The following is a 15,521-nucleotide window of genomic DNA, read 5'->3' as shown; positions in this document are numbered from 1 at the left end:
TAATTCAGAATTGACCATGACGAAACACCTAAATTGATGGTCATATAAAATTTTCATATGGGATTAATCGCCATCCAAAATTAGGGGAAAAAGGAAAAAAAAAAAAAAAAGAATCAAATAGCCTTCGGCAAATGAAGTTAGGTAGCAAACTTCTTTTTATTCCATATTGATCTGTTTTCCCGTTTGTGCTTCGTGTATTTCATTTTAGTGCTAAAGTTGTTATGAGAGGGTACCACCGACGCAAAGTTTGCAAGTAAGGGAGTAAGTGAGTAACTAACAAACAAAGCTATTAGCAGTAAGTTAATTAAAGCCATTCGCAACGCGGGTGTATAAAGATTCCAAGTTCTCATACGTTTCTGTGATAAGTTTGGGAGGACCACATTTTGCATTCATAATCAGGAAGTAGGGGGCGTCACATCGCCCTGATGTAGATCGATACTGATCGTGCCTTGAGGGATTAATTATCTCAATATAGGATATGATAAGCAAGTAATTAATATAATTATTGGTTGCACCTTGAAAAAGGATACATCTCTATTTGTCTATTTTCTTGATGACAGCTTTAAAAAAAAAAAAAAGGATTGATATGGACAGTTTGATTGGCACAAGAGTGGGACTTAATTACAAGGGCTTTGCCTGGTATGGACTATGCATCAATAGATGATGAGCTAATTGAAGCCTATAATTGCAGACTAATCGCATTTATCACATCTAACCTATTTTGACTGAAAAATCGAGACAAATGAATGATATGCCGTGATACTGTGTCGACATGTAAAGGATGTAGAATGCAAACATTAATTGCGTTTGGTCAAACGTCCCACCTATTCATTCATCTCTTCTTTTAGTTATTCATTGAATTATTAACAAGAATCAGGCTGGAACGAGCATTTGATTTGAGATCTTGAAGAAAGAAATATGCGTATATACACAAAAACCAGAAGAAAGAAATCCGTGGGCGTATAGAAAGAATAGGGATGGAGCCCTCGTGATGATACCTCGCCCCGTGATCGATCAATATTCCTGCTAATGGTAAAAACGTGAGGTTTGTCCTGTCGCAGGCGTAATAAAACATTTATTGACTTTTGTTGGTGTGTGAGAGTGCGTGTGTGTTTGCGTTTGCGTATGCACGCACTTCAATTAATTAAGGGATAATTTCAGAAACCTCCCTTGAATTTAGCTGTCAATGTAGACTAATAGGAATGAAAGAACAAATTAAAATGGCCAGGTTTTGATGCACTGCTCTTGCTGGTTCCCTTCCCTTTAGGAGGGAATTCTTGAAACGAGACCTGAGGGGAAAATGAAAGAAAACGGGGGCTGGAGTTAACTGATCTTGTATACAGTACATAAATGTCTTTGCGCAAGAAACTTCACCTTATTTATTTGGACGTGCTGACTTGCTTGCATTCATTTTCGACCCCAGAAGAAGAAAGTTGCAAAAAGTCTGTCATTCAACTCAATCCATGGCATTCATTTTCCATTAATTTGCACAGAAAATATAGAGGAGCAAATTTCTTTTCCAACTTTTTTTTTCCTAGAAAAAAGGGGGAAAAAAAGAAGAAGAAAAAATTAGACTTTAGACCCAGTGATCCATGCATGAATTCATTCCAACGGCCCCATATAGACAGATCGTCATCGAACTTGGAAGCATAAGTACTGCATAATAATAACCATTTGGAGTATGTTTAAAGCCAAATGCATAACGACCTTCCTTCGCTTTTAGTATAATTAGCCAATGCCAGAGAATAGCGCAATCCGTTCGTTTTTTTTTTTCTGGACCATATATGTCCCATCCTTGATATTACAACCTCGTTCCTCACCAGCTGTGCGATTGTCCACAATGTTGAAACTTGCACTCTGCATTCACCAATTGGATAACCTTTGTGGGTCCTGATACTTTTGAGGTCCTCCTATTTTGCTTTGCTATTTTTTCTTTCGATTCCAACTCTTTTGGTCACTGGGGCACGACAAAGCAACCATGCACATCGGTGCAGGCCCCCACAGCTACGCAAGACGATGAAGAAAATTAATCCTCTGATAGCTTTTTCTATATTGGCTGTGAAAGGAATGTGTTGCTGGTGTTAGGTTATAAAAATAGTATAAGAAATTAAAGCTAATCTTCTTGAGGAGGTGAAAGATGATCATATCTTGACCACTATTTCAATCTATTTTCTTTTTTTTTCCCCTTTATGTTAAAAATTTTTACTGTTGGTCATTGTTAATTCACGGGATTATAACGTAGATGTCCTTGTTGATCAACTAATAACCCGATACGATACCTTTTTCAGTTGTTCGTAAAACCCTTTTTTAAATGCAATGGATAGAATGATAGATAGGTTTAATTGTGATAGCAATTTGGATAAGCACAGAGTTTAGTCTTGACAGATGCATTTAATTAGGGGCTTCGAGAATATATGAATTTTGTAAGATTGCTTAGTCTTCTCAACCTGAAACTTCAAAAAGTGATTAATCTTCTTCTAGTAGCTTTGCTTGCTTTCCCAGTAGCCAGCCAATCCCCCGGTCTTTCTTCCATGGCTACCCGGCGTCTCCCATCTTACGTTTGTAATGTAATGACTTTCTTTGTTGCGGCTTGTGCATGGACATGGAATGTGACCAAGAACACTACTCAATAAGAAACGTATTTGTTGGACTCTCTGTTTTTTTTTTTTTTTTGTGGACCAAGCAGCAGGCCTAACTTGATCCAAAACCATGAGGTCCCACTCGTCCATTCAGTTGAAATAAATCCACAAACTCCGGATGAGAATCTAGAAAACCCAAACCAGGAATAAAAATTCCCCAAAAAAACAAAAAATTTCTTACTATTGCACGCAAGAAATGAAATGATGGAGGAGACATGTAAGGTCTATGCTCTTCCATATATTCTTGGAGTGAATTAATGAAATACTTTTGGTTTGTTTTATATTTATTTACTTGTTTGCGAATGGATGATATATATATATATATATATATATATATATATATATATATTGGATAATTTCATAAACCTCCCTTGAGGTTTCTTACTATTTCACTTAGTAGCTTTGATGTTTTGAAAATTACACTTATCCTCTTGATTTGACACTTTGGTAACCAAACTTTAAAATAGAGTAAAAAGTTTAATGAATACCCTAAAATGCCCTTATCTTACAAAGTTTAATTTGTTCTTCTAAACAAAACGAGTGTCAAGTTTTCATGCTTATAATTGTTATTTTGATAATCAACTATAACAATAAATCTTTTGCAATAATAAAGTATTTTTCATAGTGTTTTATTGGGAATATAAATTCTTTTTAAGATAGAGAGTGCTATTTTGTTTCTTTTAAAGTTTATGGACTATTTTTTTAATGAAAATTTATGGACTAGTTTAGTGGTGGAACTATCATAATTTGGTAGTGATTTTGGACCATTTGTTTTTACTTATTGTTGACTTATCCTTAATTTTGATACTAAAAAAAAGAGCTACCAAAAAAATTGCAGAATATTAAAAGTTATCAAAAAAATATTACTAGTTTAACATAATTTGAATAAATATTAGGGACAACATTGATAGTTTTTCTATACTTCTAATGAAATATAAGAGAAATAAATAAGAAGGAAGATGGTAAAAAAATATATAAAATCCATCCTTTGCATAAACACGTCAACAAGAGAGTTTTATTAAAAATATTAAGGTTAGTATTGTCGTTTTAAATGGACAAGGGAGGTAGGTGTAATTTTTGAAACCTTAGGGGAATCAAGTGAAATTATTAGAAACCTATCCCTATATATATTTTCCCTCCAGGCTGTAACAGTGGAATGGGATGAATGCTGATCCTGATTGATACACTACGAGTGTATTCAACATTCTTATCCTCGGCATGAAAGATGAACATAACAAATGACAGATATATATACATACAGCAGATAGGCGTTGCCAACAAATCTGTGCATCATCATGCTTCTTATCTTCCGCATCCCCCACAGGCCGTGAGTATTTTTTCGTTGATGAATAATGATCTGGTCTTGGCCTGTTTAAGCTGTCCCATCATCAATTGTTTACAGATAGAAACTCGTGTGTGCATACAATGTTCCAACTCCAAGCTGCGTCCAATTCTGTCGTGCCTTATTATTGGGATTTTTTCAGCCCAGCTGAAGATGAATAATTGAATGGTGGGCATCTCGCTTCATCTCAATCATCAGTTTCAAGAACGCTTGTCTCTTGACTCTCGTATGAAAGATTATGGATCACAAACAAACCTCTTCTGAAATAGTGAAGTTGCACCGAGGTGCACATACTTGAGCATACAATGGTAACACTAACTGATAACCTTTTATTCTATTTTCTTTTGTACCAGCGCCACATAACTTTTCACAAGAATACTTGAAATGGTGAGCATGAAGCAAGCTGGCTGAAGTCACACGAACATGAATATGAAACGATTTTAATGTAATGCATCGTGGTTCCCAAGGCTATAACAAAGTAAGGTTCACAGCTTTAGAAAGACGAGAGAGAAGTCGGAGACACTGGTGAGGTAGCATTTTATTTTAAAAGAAAAAGAAAAAGAAAAAGAAAAACAGCATCCGGAAGGCGTTTCATTTAGCCTAATTGCTCATAAGCGACTCTTCTTCACTGGCCCCATCTCCTTTGCCTTGGCCCTCAACAAGTGTTTCTGAATTTTTCCGGTTGCAGTCTTTGGCAATGGTCCAAATACCACAGATTTTGGGACCCAATATGCTGGCATCTTGGAACGACTGAAATTCATTATATCTTCTGCCAAGCGCTGTTGGTCAGATTTCTCAGCTTCCCCCTTTAACGTGACAAACGCACAAGGTGACTCCCCCCATCGTTCATCTGGTCTTGCAACCACTGAAACTTCCAATACTGCAGGATGTTGGTACAGAATATTCTCTACTTCTACACTACTAATATTTTCACCTCCAGATATAATGATATCCTTTGATCTGTCCTTAATTTCAATGTAACCATCTGGATGTTTAACAGCAAGATCACCAGAATGAAAATAACCATTTGCAAAAGCCTCCTGATTGGCTTTGGGGTTCTTCAAATATCCCTTCATCACGACATTACCTCTAAAAACAATTTCTCCCACTGTGGTTCCATCAGCAGGGACAGGCATCATATTATTCGTGTTGACAACATCCAAGCCTTCCAAAGCAACGTATGGCACACCCTGTCTAGCATTTAATCGCGCTTGGTTTTCAGGGGGCAGCAGATCCCATTCAGGTTTCCACACACATATGGTGGAAGGGCCATAGGTTTCAGATAGGCCATAAGTGTGCGTAACACGAAATCCTCTTTGCGACATTGCAGACAGAAGAGAAGGTGGCGGAGCAGCACCAGCAGTCATCACATGCACAACACGAGGGAGAGGAAGGATCGTCTCTTCTTTTGGAGCATTCACAATTGTATTGAGCACCACCGGAGCAGCACAGAAATGGGTTACTCCAAGATTGGCTATGGCTGAATACACTGCCTTTGCCGTTACCTTAGAAGACAAAATCACAAAAGATTTAGTAAAGATGATCAAGCAATTTAAGCCCAGTTAAGCCACAGGGCAAGTTACAGAAGAAATCAGCATATGACTTGTTAGAAAAGGCTGTATAAACAAACTTTTACATGAAATATGAGTTTTTAGTACAAATTGATATTATCTGGTTTTGCAATTGATTCATCATATCTGAAGGCTAAATCATAATCCAGAGCCAGGGACAATCAAATAAAACTAATCTAGTGCAAAACATAAAACCATTACCATGTTCTACAGTGTGCTTAGACTTGTCATTAAAGAATTAACTTCCTAAGATTCATTATCAAGTAAGCCAAAGTATGGGAATGGTGAGTCAAACCAAGAAGAGGGACTGCCAGTAGCAGCACATCATAGGAAATTGTATGCATCCATCCTCTACAAGAAATAACCGATTCACAACCAAAAAAAAAAAAAAATCACTATCGCAGAAAGATACCTGTCTAAGGCATACACTTGTCCCACAAATAGCAGCTAGTGACCAAGCAAAACACCAACCATTACAATGAAACATAGGTAGAGTCCAAAGATAAACCGCCCCTTCTTTCATGCCCCATATAACAGGATTACTGAGAGCCATAAGATATGCACCTCGATGATGGAGCACCACTCCCTTAGGACTCGCTGTTGTGCCAGAAGTATAACCAAGAGCAATGCTTTGCCACTCATCTTGTGGTGGTTTCCATGCGAAGTTTGGATCACCAGTTTCCAGAAATTTCTCATATTCCATTGCTCCTTTTGAAAGAGCATGCTGGAGCGACCTTGAATCACAGGTTTTATCTGCAATAACAATAAGAAGAGGGGGTCTAAAGTTGCCTTTGCTCGTCTCAGCCAAAATTTTTAAAGCTTCCTCAGCCAGGGAGAAATATTCTTGGTCAACCATTATAACAGCAGATGCCGAGTGCCCCAGAAGAAATGCAATAGTCTGTGCATTTAGACGGATATTGACAGCATTCAGAACAGCTCCGGCCATTGGAACCCCAAAATGTGCTTCATACATTGCCGGCACATTTGGTGCAATTACTGCAACCTGCTTTTGAGTATCAGTATACGATAATTAGTGGAAGTGTACCATCAACTCCAAAAACTGAGGTACAAGATCAAGCTCCAATTTGATGAACAACAAATCCATACTTAATTTTTCTATTCCTGAATTAATTCCATATTGATCCCCTGTTTTAATTTCACATAGTTAGAGATTGGTTCTTTTGATCAAGGGGCAAAAAAATTCCTTTATTCTTCATTCATTGTAGTTGGAAGCTTCATAATGCGTGAGCAGCTTCTTCTGTTTCCAGGACTAGCGTTTTGGCACATGAATATGTCCCTGACTCTAGAGTTTGTCAGTAAATTCATTTCCCACGTCTGATTTAATCTGCGTTCTATACTTAGATATATTGTAATTCCAATTCATGGGAACATAGGAGACCAACGAAAAACTTCAAAAATATTTTACTCTATTATGCTTTGCAAGTAGGAAAGATTGTACTAGAGTAGCAAAGGAAAGAAGGAATTTTTCTAATGTATATGTAGCTTTTAGCGCATTTGTCAGATAATTGGTTTAGTAATGCAAAGTCAGATAATTGGTTTAGTAAAGCAAAGTCAGCTCCACATTGCTTCGCATAGCAGATTTTGTACTGCATTCAGCTTTTCCTTTCTTTCTTGATTACACACCTCAATAAACCAACAAATGAAACAAGACAAAACAATTTCTCTCACTTCTTCTCCGTTCTCTCCATTCAAATGGACACTTATCTTCCAAACACAATGAAGAGAACTAAAAAATCAATTCATTGTATATCATATTTCACTCATCTACAGAAATACAGGGCACATGTTCTTAAAACTCTTAATCCACTTTCAATTTCTTATCTCCATGCACTGAAGTTCCATTTGATAGTAATACACAGCAATGAGAAAAGAAAGGAAAACTGACAACATGAAAAAACTGAAGGGTCATTCGTTCTAAATGGTAAAAGCTAAAATTGAAGCGTAATGTTCTAAAAGTAAACATTCAACCTACTGCAATTTTAAAGATGTCTTTAAATCTTAATCATAGAAAATGAGTCAGACAGCGTTATCGTTTTGATAAGATTTTATAGTGAAATAATTAAATGACCTTCTACATTTTGAAAGAGGCAACAAACAACAGAACCCAAATCTTACCAACTCTCAGAAACATATTCTTTATTACAGATGCAAACAAACTTATTTTGAGTATTTTACCGCCTAATATACGTTGTTTAGCACGCTCTACCTCAAATGAACATATTAAAGCCAAACCACCTCCCACTTTTTAAATTCCAAGAATTTGCTTGAATTATACAAATAACGATTGGACCACTTTAAAAAGTGCGCCACATATTTGGACCAGAAATCCCAATTTGATGGAAGTCTAGATTCAATATGAAAATTAGTTTCAAGAAAAAAAAAAATAAAGCAACTCAACAGTATCTTAGAACTTTATTTAAGTTAGACAAATTAATTCAGCTCTGAATAAGCTAAGGTGATTTTAAAAAAATCCTTCTTCAATTGCAATGAAACAGTATCAACAAATTTGATTACACATGCGAACCAGGAAGTAGATTAATTTCAAAACCCCCAAAAGAAATATCAAGGAAACAAATGAAAATTGAATCAGTGTTTAATGACAAAATAATTGGTGAATGTATATGCATAAGTCGACATTCCAACATTGCCTACGATGATCACCAAGCTCAAGCCAGCTAATCATTCCATTATTCTTTCAATTCCCCCCACCCCCCACCAACAATACCACAAAAAAAACAACCAAAAGTTGCATGAAAAATATAAAAAGGAATCAGCAACTGAATAATAACCAAAAGGAAGGAAAACAAACGGAAATGGTGAGGAGGAATAGTGAAATTACAGTGCTACCGAAGGTGACGGAACGCTTAGCGAGAGCGGAGGCTAATCGGCGGCAGCGTTGGTAAGTCTGGAGCCAGTTGTAACGATTGGAGCCGTGGATGATGGATGTACGATCGGGATGAACCAAAGCAGCTCTTTGCAGGAACACCAGTGGAGTCAAAGCTGTATAGTTGGCTGCGTTCTTCGGGAGATCGTCAATATCTTTCTCCTCTCCACCCATGGATGATGGCTTTTGGTTTTTGAGTTGTGTGGTAGTGAACGACGACGTTCAGTGCGGATTATGGTGCGTTGGAGTGGGAGGGATGAGCAGCTGTGAAGTGCGGCCAGGAAGAGAGACGATGAAATGAATTCTGATGATGATGTCCACGGAGCAAGTCGACCAATTTATATGGACGTGCGCTTTAGTCGGTACTATTCTGTTCTAGTAGAAGTGTGGAGGAGTCTCATTTGAATTTGTCAGCAAATTTTTTTGGTGCGATCGACTAGAAGAGTCTAATTTGAATTTGTCTGCATTTTTTTAAATTTTTCGTAGCTGTAGTTTATCACTTCATGATTTATTGGTGCAATCGAATCGAGAAAAGTTTAATTTGAATTTGTTTACGATTTTATTAACTTATTTTAAAAAAAAAAAAATTAGTAACCGTAGTTTATTGATGCAATCAAGTCGAGTTGAGTTAATAAGGTTAAATTCAATTCGAGCACGCTCAAATTCAATCTTATCTTGAACTCAAATTTTTTGGCCTCATTCATACTCAGACCTGATCAAATCAATCTTATTTAATCGAGCTCAATCAAATTTAAATAATATAAATTCATATTTTTATATAATTTTAGACAAGGAACATGATAGACATTTTACATTAAAAATATTAAATATTTATTAAAAAATATACTACGACATGCTGGTACTTTTGGCTAGTAAGCTTGATATGGTGGATGAGTCTAAATATGTAGTATTATTGCATTTATGTGAGTCTAAATGCATGTACCACGTGGATGAGTCTAAAAACATAGCATTAGTATTACAGTATTTAAATGAGTCTAAATACATCTAGTACTAATTATAAAAAAAAAAAAAATTTACATCTAGTACTATGTGAAGTTGACTTTCAATTCTTATCAAGTTATATCTTAGGTGGCGTTTGGTTCGCACATCGGAATCGGATTTGGATTCGGAATCGGATATCTTGGGTTTGGAATGAGATCATTCATTTCAATATATTTGTTTGGTTCAACTACCTGGAATGTGTATCATTACTATAGTTGATGTTTGGTTCGTCGATTCTTTCGGAATGGAATATAATAAATATATTATAAACCACATCGTAAATGATAGTTATTGACTCTTTGTAAATGAGATATAATAAAATTTCACTAATTAAATATATTAGTATAAATGTATTAGTAAATTTAGTCTAACTAATTAATATTTTCTATTAGTAAACATGTATAATTATTAATATAATTGATAATATTAATTATATTACATAAATTAATGTACATTATATAATACATATAACTAATAATATTATTATTATAAGTTTGTAACTAATTAGATTAAATATTATATATAATTAAATATAAATATACAAATGTTATAATATATACAAATATTAATTATACAAATATTTTATATAAATATAATATATATTACATATTAAATATAGTTATTATTATATATTATTATATTTAAAATAATAATAATAATTATAATTATATAACTTATTAATACTACATACATGTATATATTATAATTATATGCACATATAATATACATTTATAAATATACATATATATTATAAATATAATATTATATAATATAAATAAACTTATAATAGATATTATATAAGTATAATTATATTTAACTAACTAATTATAATATAAATTATATAACATAATAATATCATTACTATTAGTTTGTAACTAATTAAATTAAATATTATATATATAATTAATTATAATTATACAAATGTTATAATATAAATATATAATTATAAATATATAATATATAAATATTAATTGTACTAATATTTTATATAAATATAATGCATATTAATATTAGATATAGTAATTATTATATATTATTATATTTAAAATAATAAATATAATTATCATTATATATTTTATTAATATTATATACATGTTTATATTATAATTATATGCACATATAATATGCATTTATAAATATACATAAATATTATAGATATATTATAATATATATTATATAAATATAATTATATTTAACTAAATAATTATAATATATATTTATATAATATACTAATATTATAATTATAATATATTATATATATGTATATGTTATAATATATAATAAATAGAATATATATAAATATTAATTATATCATTGTATAATTATAATATGTAATTGGATTTGTTTCTTGGAATCAAACTTGGGAATCGGACAAAACCCACCAAAATACTTGGGAATGGAGAAACACCAAATTTTTAGAAATCATTCCAAAATTTCAATTCCCATTCCAGTGAACCAAACACCATTTATGGGGTTCATTCCATTCCCCGAATCCGATACCCTCTTACCAAACGCTCCCTTATAATTGATATTGTCATAGCCCAAACGAGGAGCGGACACAGGGGACAGGCAGGAGCAATCATCCCCCCAAAAAGTTTTTAAAATCTTAAAATTCTCCTTATAATTTTGATAATTAAAATTACATTATTTTGGGCTGCCTTAAAAATAATTATATGCAAGTCTTTCCATTATTTTGTCTAATTTCTCTTGATAAATTGTTCTATACTAAACTAGTAATTAGTATCCTTATTAAAATTTACCATTAGTATATATTGTACCATACAATTAGTATTACTTTTAAATAATAATTATGAAAACCTTAGCTTTTCCTTTGACTAAATTTCTTTGACAAACCAACTCTTAGTTGAGGGATAATTAAAATCTTCAGTGAGGTTTCTGACAATTTTTACATAAATGCCCTATAATATTAGAAATTACATTGACCTCTCCTTTCATAATGTAAACATGATCAAATGTCACCATTAGGATCCTTCAAATGACCAAATTGCTCTCAAAAACTTGTGCCAACAAATATTGAAATATGAGAAAAATAAATTGCTTTAAATATATATATAAATATATACATATTGCTATTTGGTACCAAATAATTGGAGGTATATATGTTTAAAGTATCAAGTAGCACTTGTAATAGCATTATTTGAGAAAAACCAAAATAGCTTAAAAAATAAATCAGGGAACCGAAGGCTCAACCATACATGATACTTCATTTGGTGAAGGATTTGTGCAAAATGCTAACTAATATACCACAATCTAGGCTCCATCAAAATCGCTAGAGGTAAAAGATCAAAACTTTTTTTAGTTTATTAAATCTACTTACGAGTTTTCTAAATATTAATTGTTATTTATCACGATAATGCCACCTAATGCTTGTCATGGATATAATTTAAATTTCTTAGAAGATTATGTGACGCCCCCACTTCTCCCTAAGGCGAACCAAAGGGTATCCGCGGGACGCTTGCCCAGCTCTCGCCAGGACTCAAGCAATTTCCGTCCAAGTTTAATACAACACTAGACGTTACGATTAAATACCATAAATACAATCAGTGCGTAAGCTTTCAAGCTTATCAATATTCAACATCTGCCCAATCATTACATCGAAATCTCGAAATACATCAATATTCAAAATATACATCAATCACAAGTCTAGCCCCAAAGTGTAACGGAAACCCTAAAACAAAAGTACGCCAAGAGGGGTTTCTCCAACATTTCTCCAAGTCCAATCATGTTAAGGAAAACAAATCTATAGGGTGAGCAAAACGCTCGTGAGGCAAAGAACACACATGCAAGCACTTTGTTCAAATAGCAATCCCAAATTCATTAAATAAAACAGGATATTTCATTAATCAATCATTCGAGCAGGAAAAGTAAATCAGAAACAATTCAAAGATATAGTAGCTCTCAGGAACTAAGTTCCACTCGCTCTGTCGATGTCATTCGTATACTTTTCCGCATTGACCCTCCTGTCAACCGGGTCGATATTTCCATTTCCGTAGATCACCACTTTCTTTCCTCCGTCCACCGTACACCCCAAGGGCCCACAATGTCCATTATTGGGCGATACTCAACGAGTATGCCAAGTAAGATCTCTTATTAGGTCGAGCTTATATGTATCTCATGGCTCGCCCAAATCCCCGACCAAGCCCATTGCTGGCTCGAGTCTAAGGACGGCCTATGAGTTTGGGCGTCCCCCATTCATTTGAAAGTCGAGGAGTTTCACTCCAACGACATAAGCATTCATGACATAACATTGCATTTCATTCATTCATTCAATACATTTCATTCATTCATTTGAAATTAGAACGAGTGCGATAAAGTACGCACCCGCCCTTATTTTTAAAACTTTCAACAAATACCACAAATAAACAAGTATCAAAATTCACACACTTGACACTCACCGAGCAATTCAATAAGAATTATTTTCTGGGAGTTCAAGTGTCCACGGTGAGATCCTCTTGAAGGTCTCCTTGTGCGCCTGGCAATTAACAGTGGATAATCACACAATTAACCCACTTATCAAGAAGATTATACACTAGTACAATCTAAGAATTATTTCGCAAAAAGGAACCTCAATTACACGTAAATCGAGGTTCAACTTGCCTTTTATTATGTACAATATTATTTGAGTTTTTATCATGAAAATCGTAAGCAAAACGTTTTAAGAATATCAAAAGAATAAAGAGTTCTTGAAAAACTCTATTTCTTTGAAATTGGAAAATTTTTCAGTTTTATGATGAATCCTTGAAAAATCGTAACTCGCTCGATATAAGTCGAGAATTGGAAAACTTTATACCGTTGGAAACCTCTTAGAGAGTACTATAAGTTCCTAGAAGACACTTTTCCATGAATCGAAGTGAAAAGTGGTCAAAAATGAGCTTGAAGACGCAGGGTGGGTTTTCATGGCAGAATTAAGTTGGATTTCGGCCAACTTTGGAAATTTGGCACGATTCACACGTTACAAACCGGCCTCTGAAATTTGCAGCTCAATTAGTGTTGCAAGTGAAGTTTATAACAAAACAAGCGGATCAAGAATCGGAGTTTCGAGTACCGAGATACGGTAGCCCGAAGTTGAGCAAATTCAAGACTGGATGAGAATTTTCCAGATTTGAACCTCTAACTTAAGTAATTCAATTGGGCATCGAAACGAACTTGAATTGGCACTAAATTGGCAGTATTTCAATACTATATGGAAAGTATCTCTCTATCGAATTTCGGGGAAAAATACCTTCGGCAAGGTAGTTAATTAGCCAACCAAAGTTCAAGAAAAATCCTAAGGCAATCTGCCTTTGACTTTCATTTTCCAAATTTCCAATCGTTTAACCAAAAAAGTTATCCAACCATGGTTCATTTGTGAAATAAAGGCCTAAGAAACATCCATAATACCTTTGGTAAGTGTTTAATATCAAGAACATCAACTAACAAGTTCACTCCAAGATTTTGTTCCAAACCAGTCCAAACATTAGGGTTTTCCAAAACAGAGCAGTCCACTTGTTTCAGTCACAACTCAGTCAATATAGCTCGAAATCGAGCATGGCTTACGCCGTTGGAAAATACATTCATAGAGTTAAAATATCACAGAAGAAATCGTTTCCAAATTCGGCACCCATCTGGTTCAAAATCGGGCATCAAGTTGCTGCCTGAACACTTCATTCCAGATGAACAGAGCAACAGGACAGCGAATTTAAAACATTTGGTTCGGCTTGCTCACAAAGAATCAGAATGTACATTATATACCAAATTAAAGCTAGGAATGTCTAGTTTCAAACGCCACCGACGGCACATGATTTCGACATCCGAGGACAGAGTTATAGCCAAAATACTACTGCTGGTCAGAGACACACGCGAATCAGTTTTCCAGATTTGCTGGTTTCTCAAAAAAATTCATTTGCTCAATCAAACCTCAATATTTTCCAATGAAATTTTCCACACCTCTAATACATCATATAGGCATCCAATTCAAGCCATTAGTTCATTAAAACTGGCCTTAAAATGGCCGAACATGGCAGGGGCAAAATCGGAAGTTTTTGCTTCTTACACCCAATGAAGTTTCTACTAATTACCCACCACTAATGCATCATTATAACCACTAAACCAACAATATAATCACCATCACTCATCAAATCAGCAACAACAACCCAAGTGTGGGAATTCAAAGAGCCCACAATCACATTTTTACACCATATACAAGCTAACCAAATGCATGCATGAACTTAACAAGGTAAGATAGCTTCCAAACTTCAAGTTTTCAAGAGTGGATCATCACTTACTTTGGGTTGGTGTTCAATCAGAAATTTCGGCCCTCTATTACCCCAGCAAAATCGTGATTTCCAGCCCTTGTTTGCAGCTCAAAATGATCCTCAAGTGTCAAGCTAGGTGTGGTGCAAGTTTGGTTAAATTTGGAGATGATTTGGGGTGATTTTGAGTGAGATTAGTGAGCAGAAATTTTGAAGCAAATGTGTTAGAGAGAGGAGGGTGTTTGGTCGGCTGTGAGGAGAGAGAAAATGGAGGGAAATCTGACTTCCTTTAGCTTCCAAGAGAAGGTGATATAAGTGGTGGTAATTCACCCAAAAGTCAACTCTCATTAGGGTCCGTTTGGTGCGATTACGGCTTGATTTCCTCGCGCGTTTGGTTCACTAGTGCACTAAACCTCCAAGGCATATATATTCATGTAAATATTATTCACTCTTAATTGTCCCGAAATAAGGGTCTAAAGTCCCTCAATTGAAGTCGCGCGTGAAAACGCGTACCGTCAAATTTAACGTTATAATGCGAAACTTCCGAGAAATTCTTATAACGATTGCACTATTAACTATCACTTGAATATTTATTCATAAGATTACCTATTTTAGGACCATAGTACAAGTCTCCAATATTCCAAGCTTATTGTGCTACTACGCGGATAAAATCTCCAAGTACTATTCACTATTTTTACTAAACGCGCTCTAGGAAATTAATTTTCGAAACGAATCATTTTAAAAATATAACGAAGTTATATTACCATGTATTTAGGTTCAATAGGTCTAGAAAATAATACTCGGAATAAA

General features: G+C 34.4%; 1 protein-coding gene and 2 long non-coding RNA genes across 4 annotated transcripts; 1 reads left to right on the top strand and 2 right to left on the bottom strand.

Moving 5' to 3' along the window:
- Window positions 1–3,685: 3,685 nt before the first annotated feature.
- LOC140037485 (uncharacterized) lies at window positions 3,686–5,651 on the top strand. The gene is made up of 2 exons (XR_011841363.1): window positions 3,686–4,149; window positions 4,335–5,651. It is a non-coding gene; the product is annotated as an uncharacterized lncRNA (long non-coding RNA).
- Window positions 4,386–8,854, bottom strand: LOC113733894 (acetate--CoA ligase CCL3). Of its 2 annotated transcripts, none has more exons than XM_072081660.1 (3): window positions 8,413–8,854; window positions 5,965–6,558; window positions 4,386–5,486 (listed from the first exon to the last, which is right to left on the bottom strand). In XM_072081660.1, the coding sequence occupies exons 1-3, from the start codon at window positions 8,629–8,631 to the stop codon at window positions 4,590–4,592; spliced, it is 1,710 nt and encodes a 569-aa protein (XP_071937761.1). In that variant the 5' UTR covers window positions 8,632–8,854; the 3' UTR covers window positions 4,386–4,589. The 2 variants fall into 2 exon arrangements, with proteins under 2 accessions (XP_071937761.1, XP_027115918.1); XM_027260117.2 differs by having other exon boundaries at window positions 5,965–6,555; window positions 8,413–8,849.
- A 3,174-nt stretch (window positions 8,855–12,028) lies between these two features.
- LOC140037484 (uncharacterized) lies at window positions 12,029–14,978 on the bottom strand. The gene is made up of 2 exons (XR_011841362.1): window positions 14,745–14,978; window positions 12,029–12,952 (listed from the first exon to the last, which is right to left on the bottom strand). It is a non-coding gene; the product is annotated as an uncharacterized lncRNA (long non-coding RNA).
- Between the last annotated feature and the right edge of the window lie 543 nt (window positions 14,979–15,521).

This window comes from Coffea arabica, chromosome 3c (genome assembly GCF_036785885.1).
Source record: "Coffea arabica cultivar ET-39 chromosome 3c, Coffea Arabica ET-39 HiFi, whole genome shotgun sequence".
NCBI lineage: Eukaryota > Viridiplantae > Streptophyta > Magnoliopsida > Gentianales > Rubiaceae > Coffea > Coffea arabica.
Note: the sequence above shows the minus strand (reverse complement) of the source record. Positions and strands in the feature narration are given on the sequence as shown.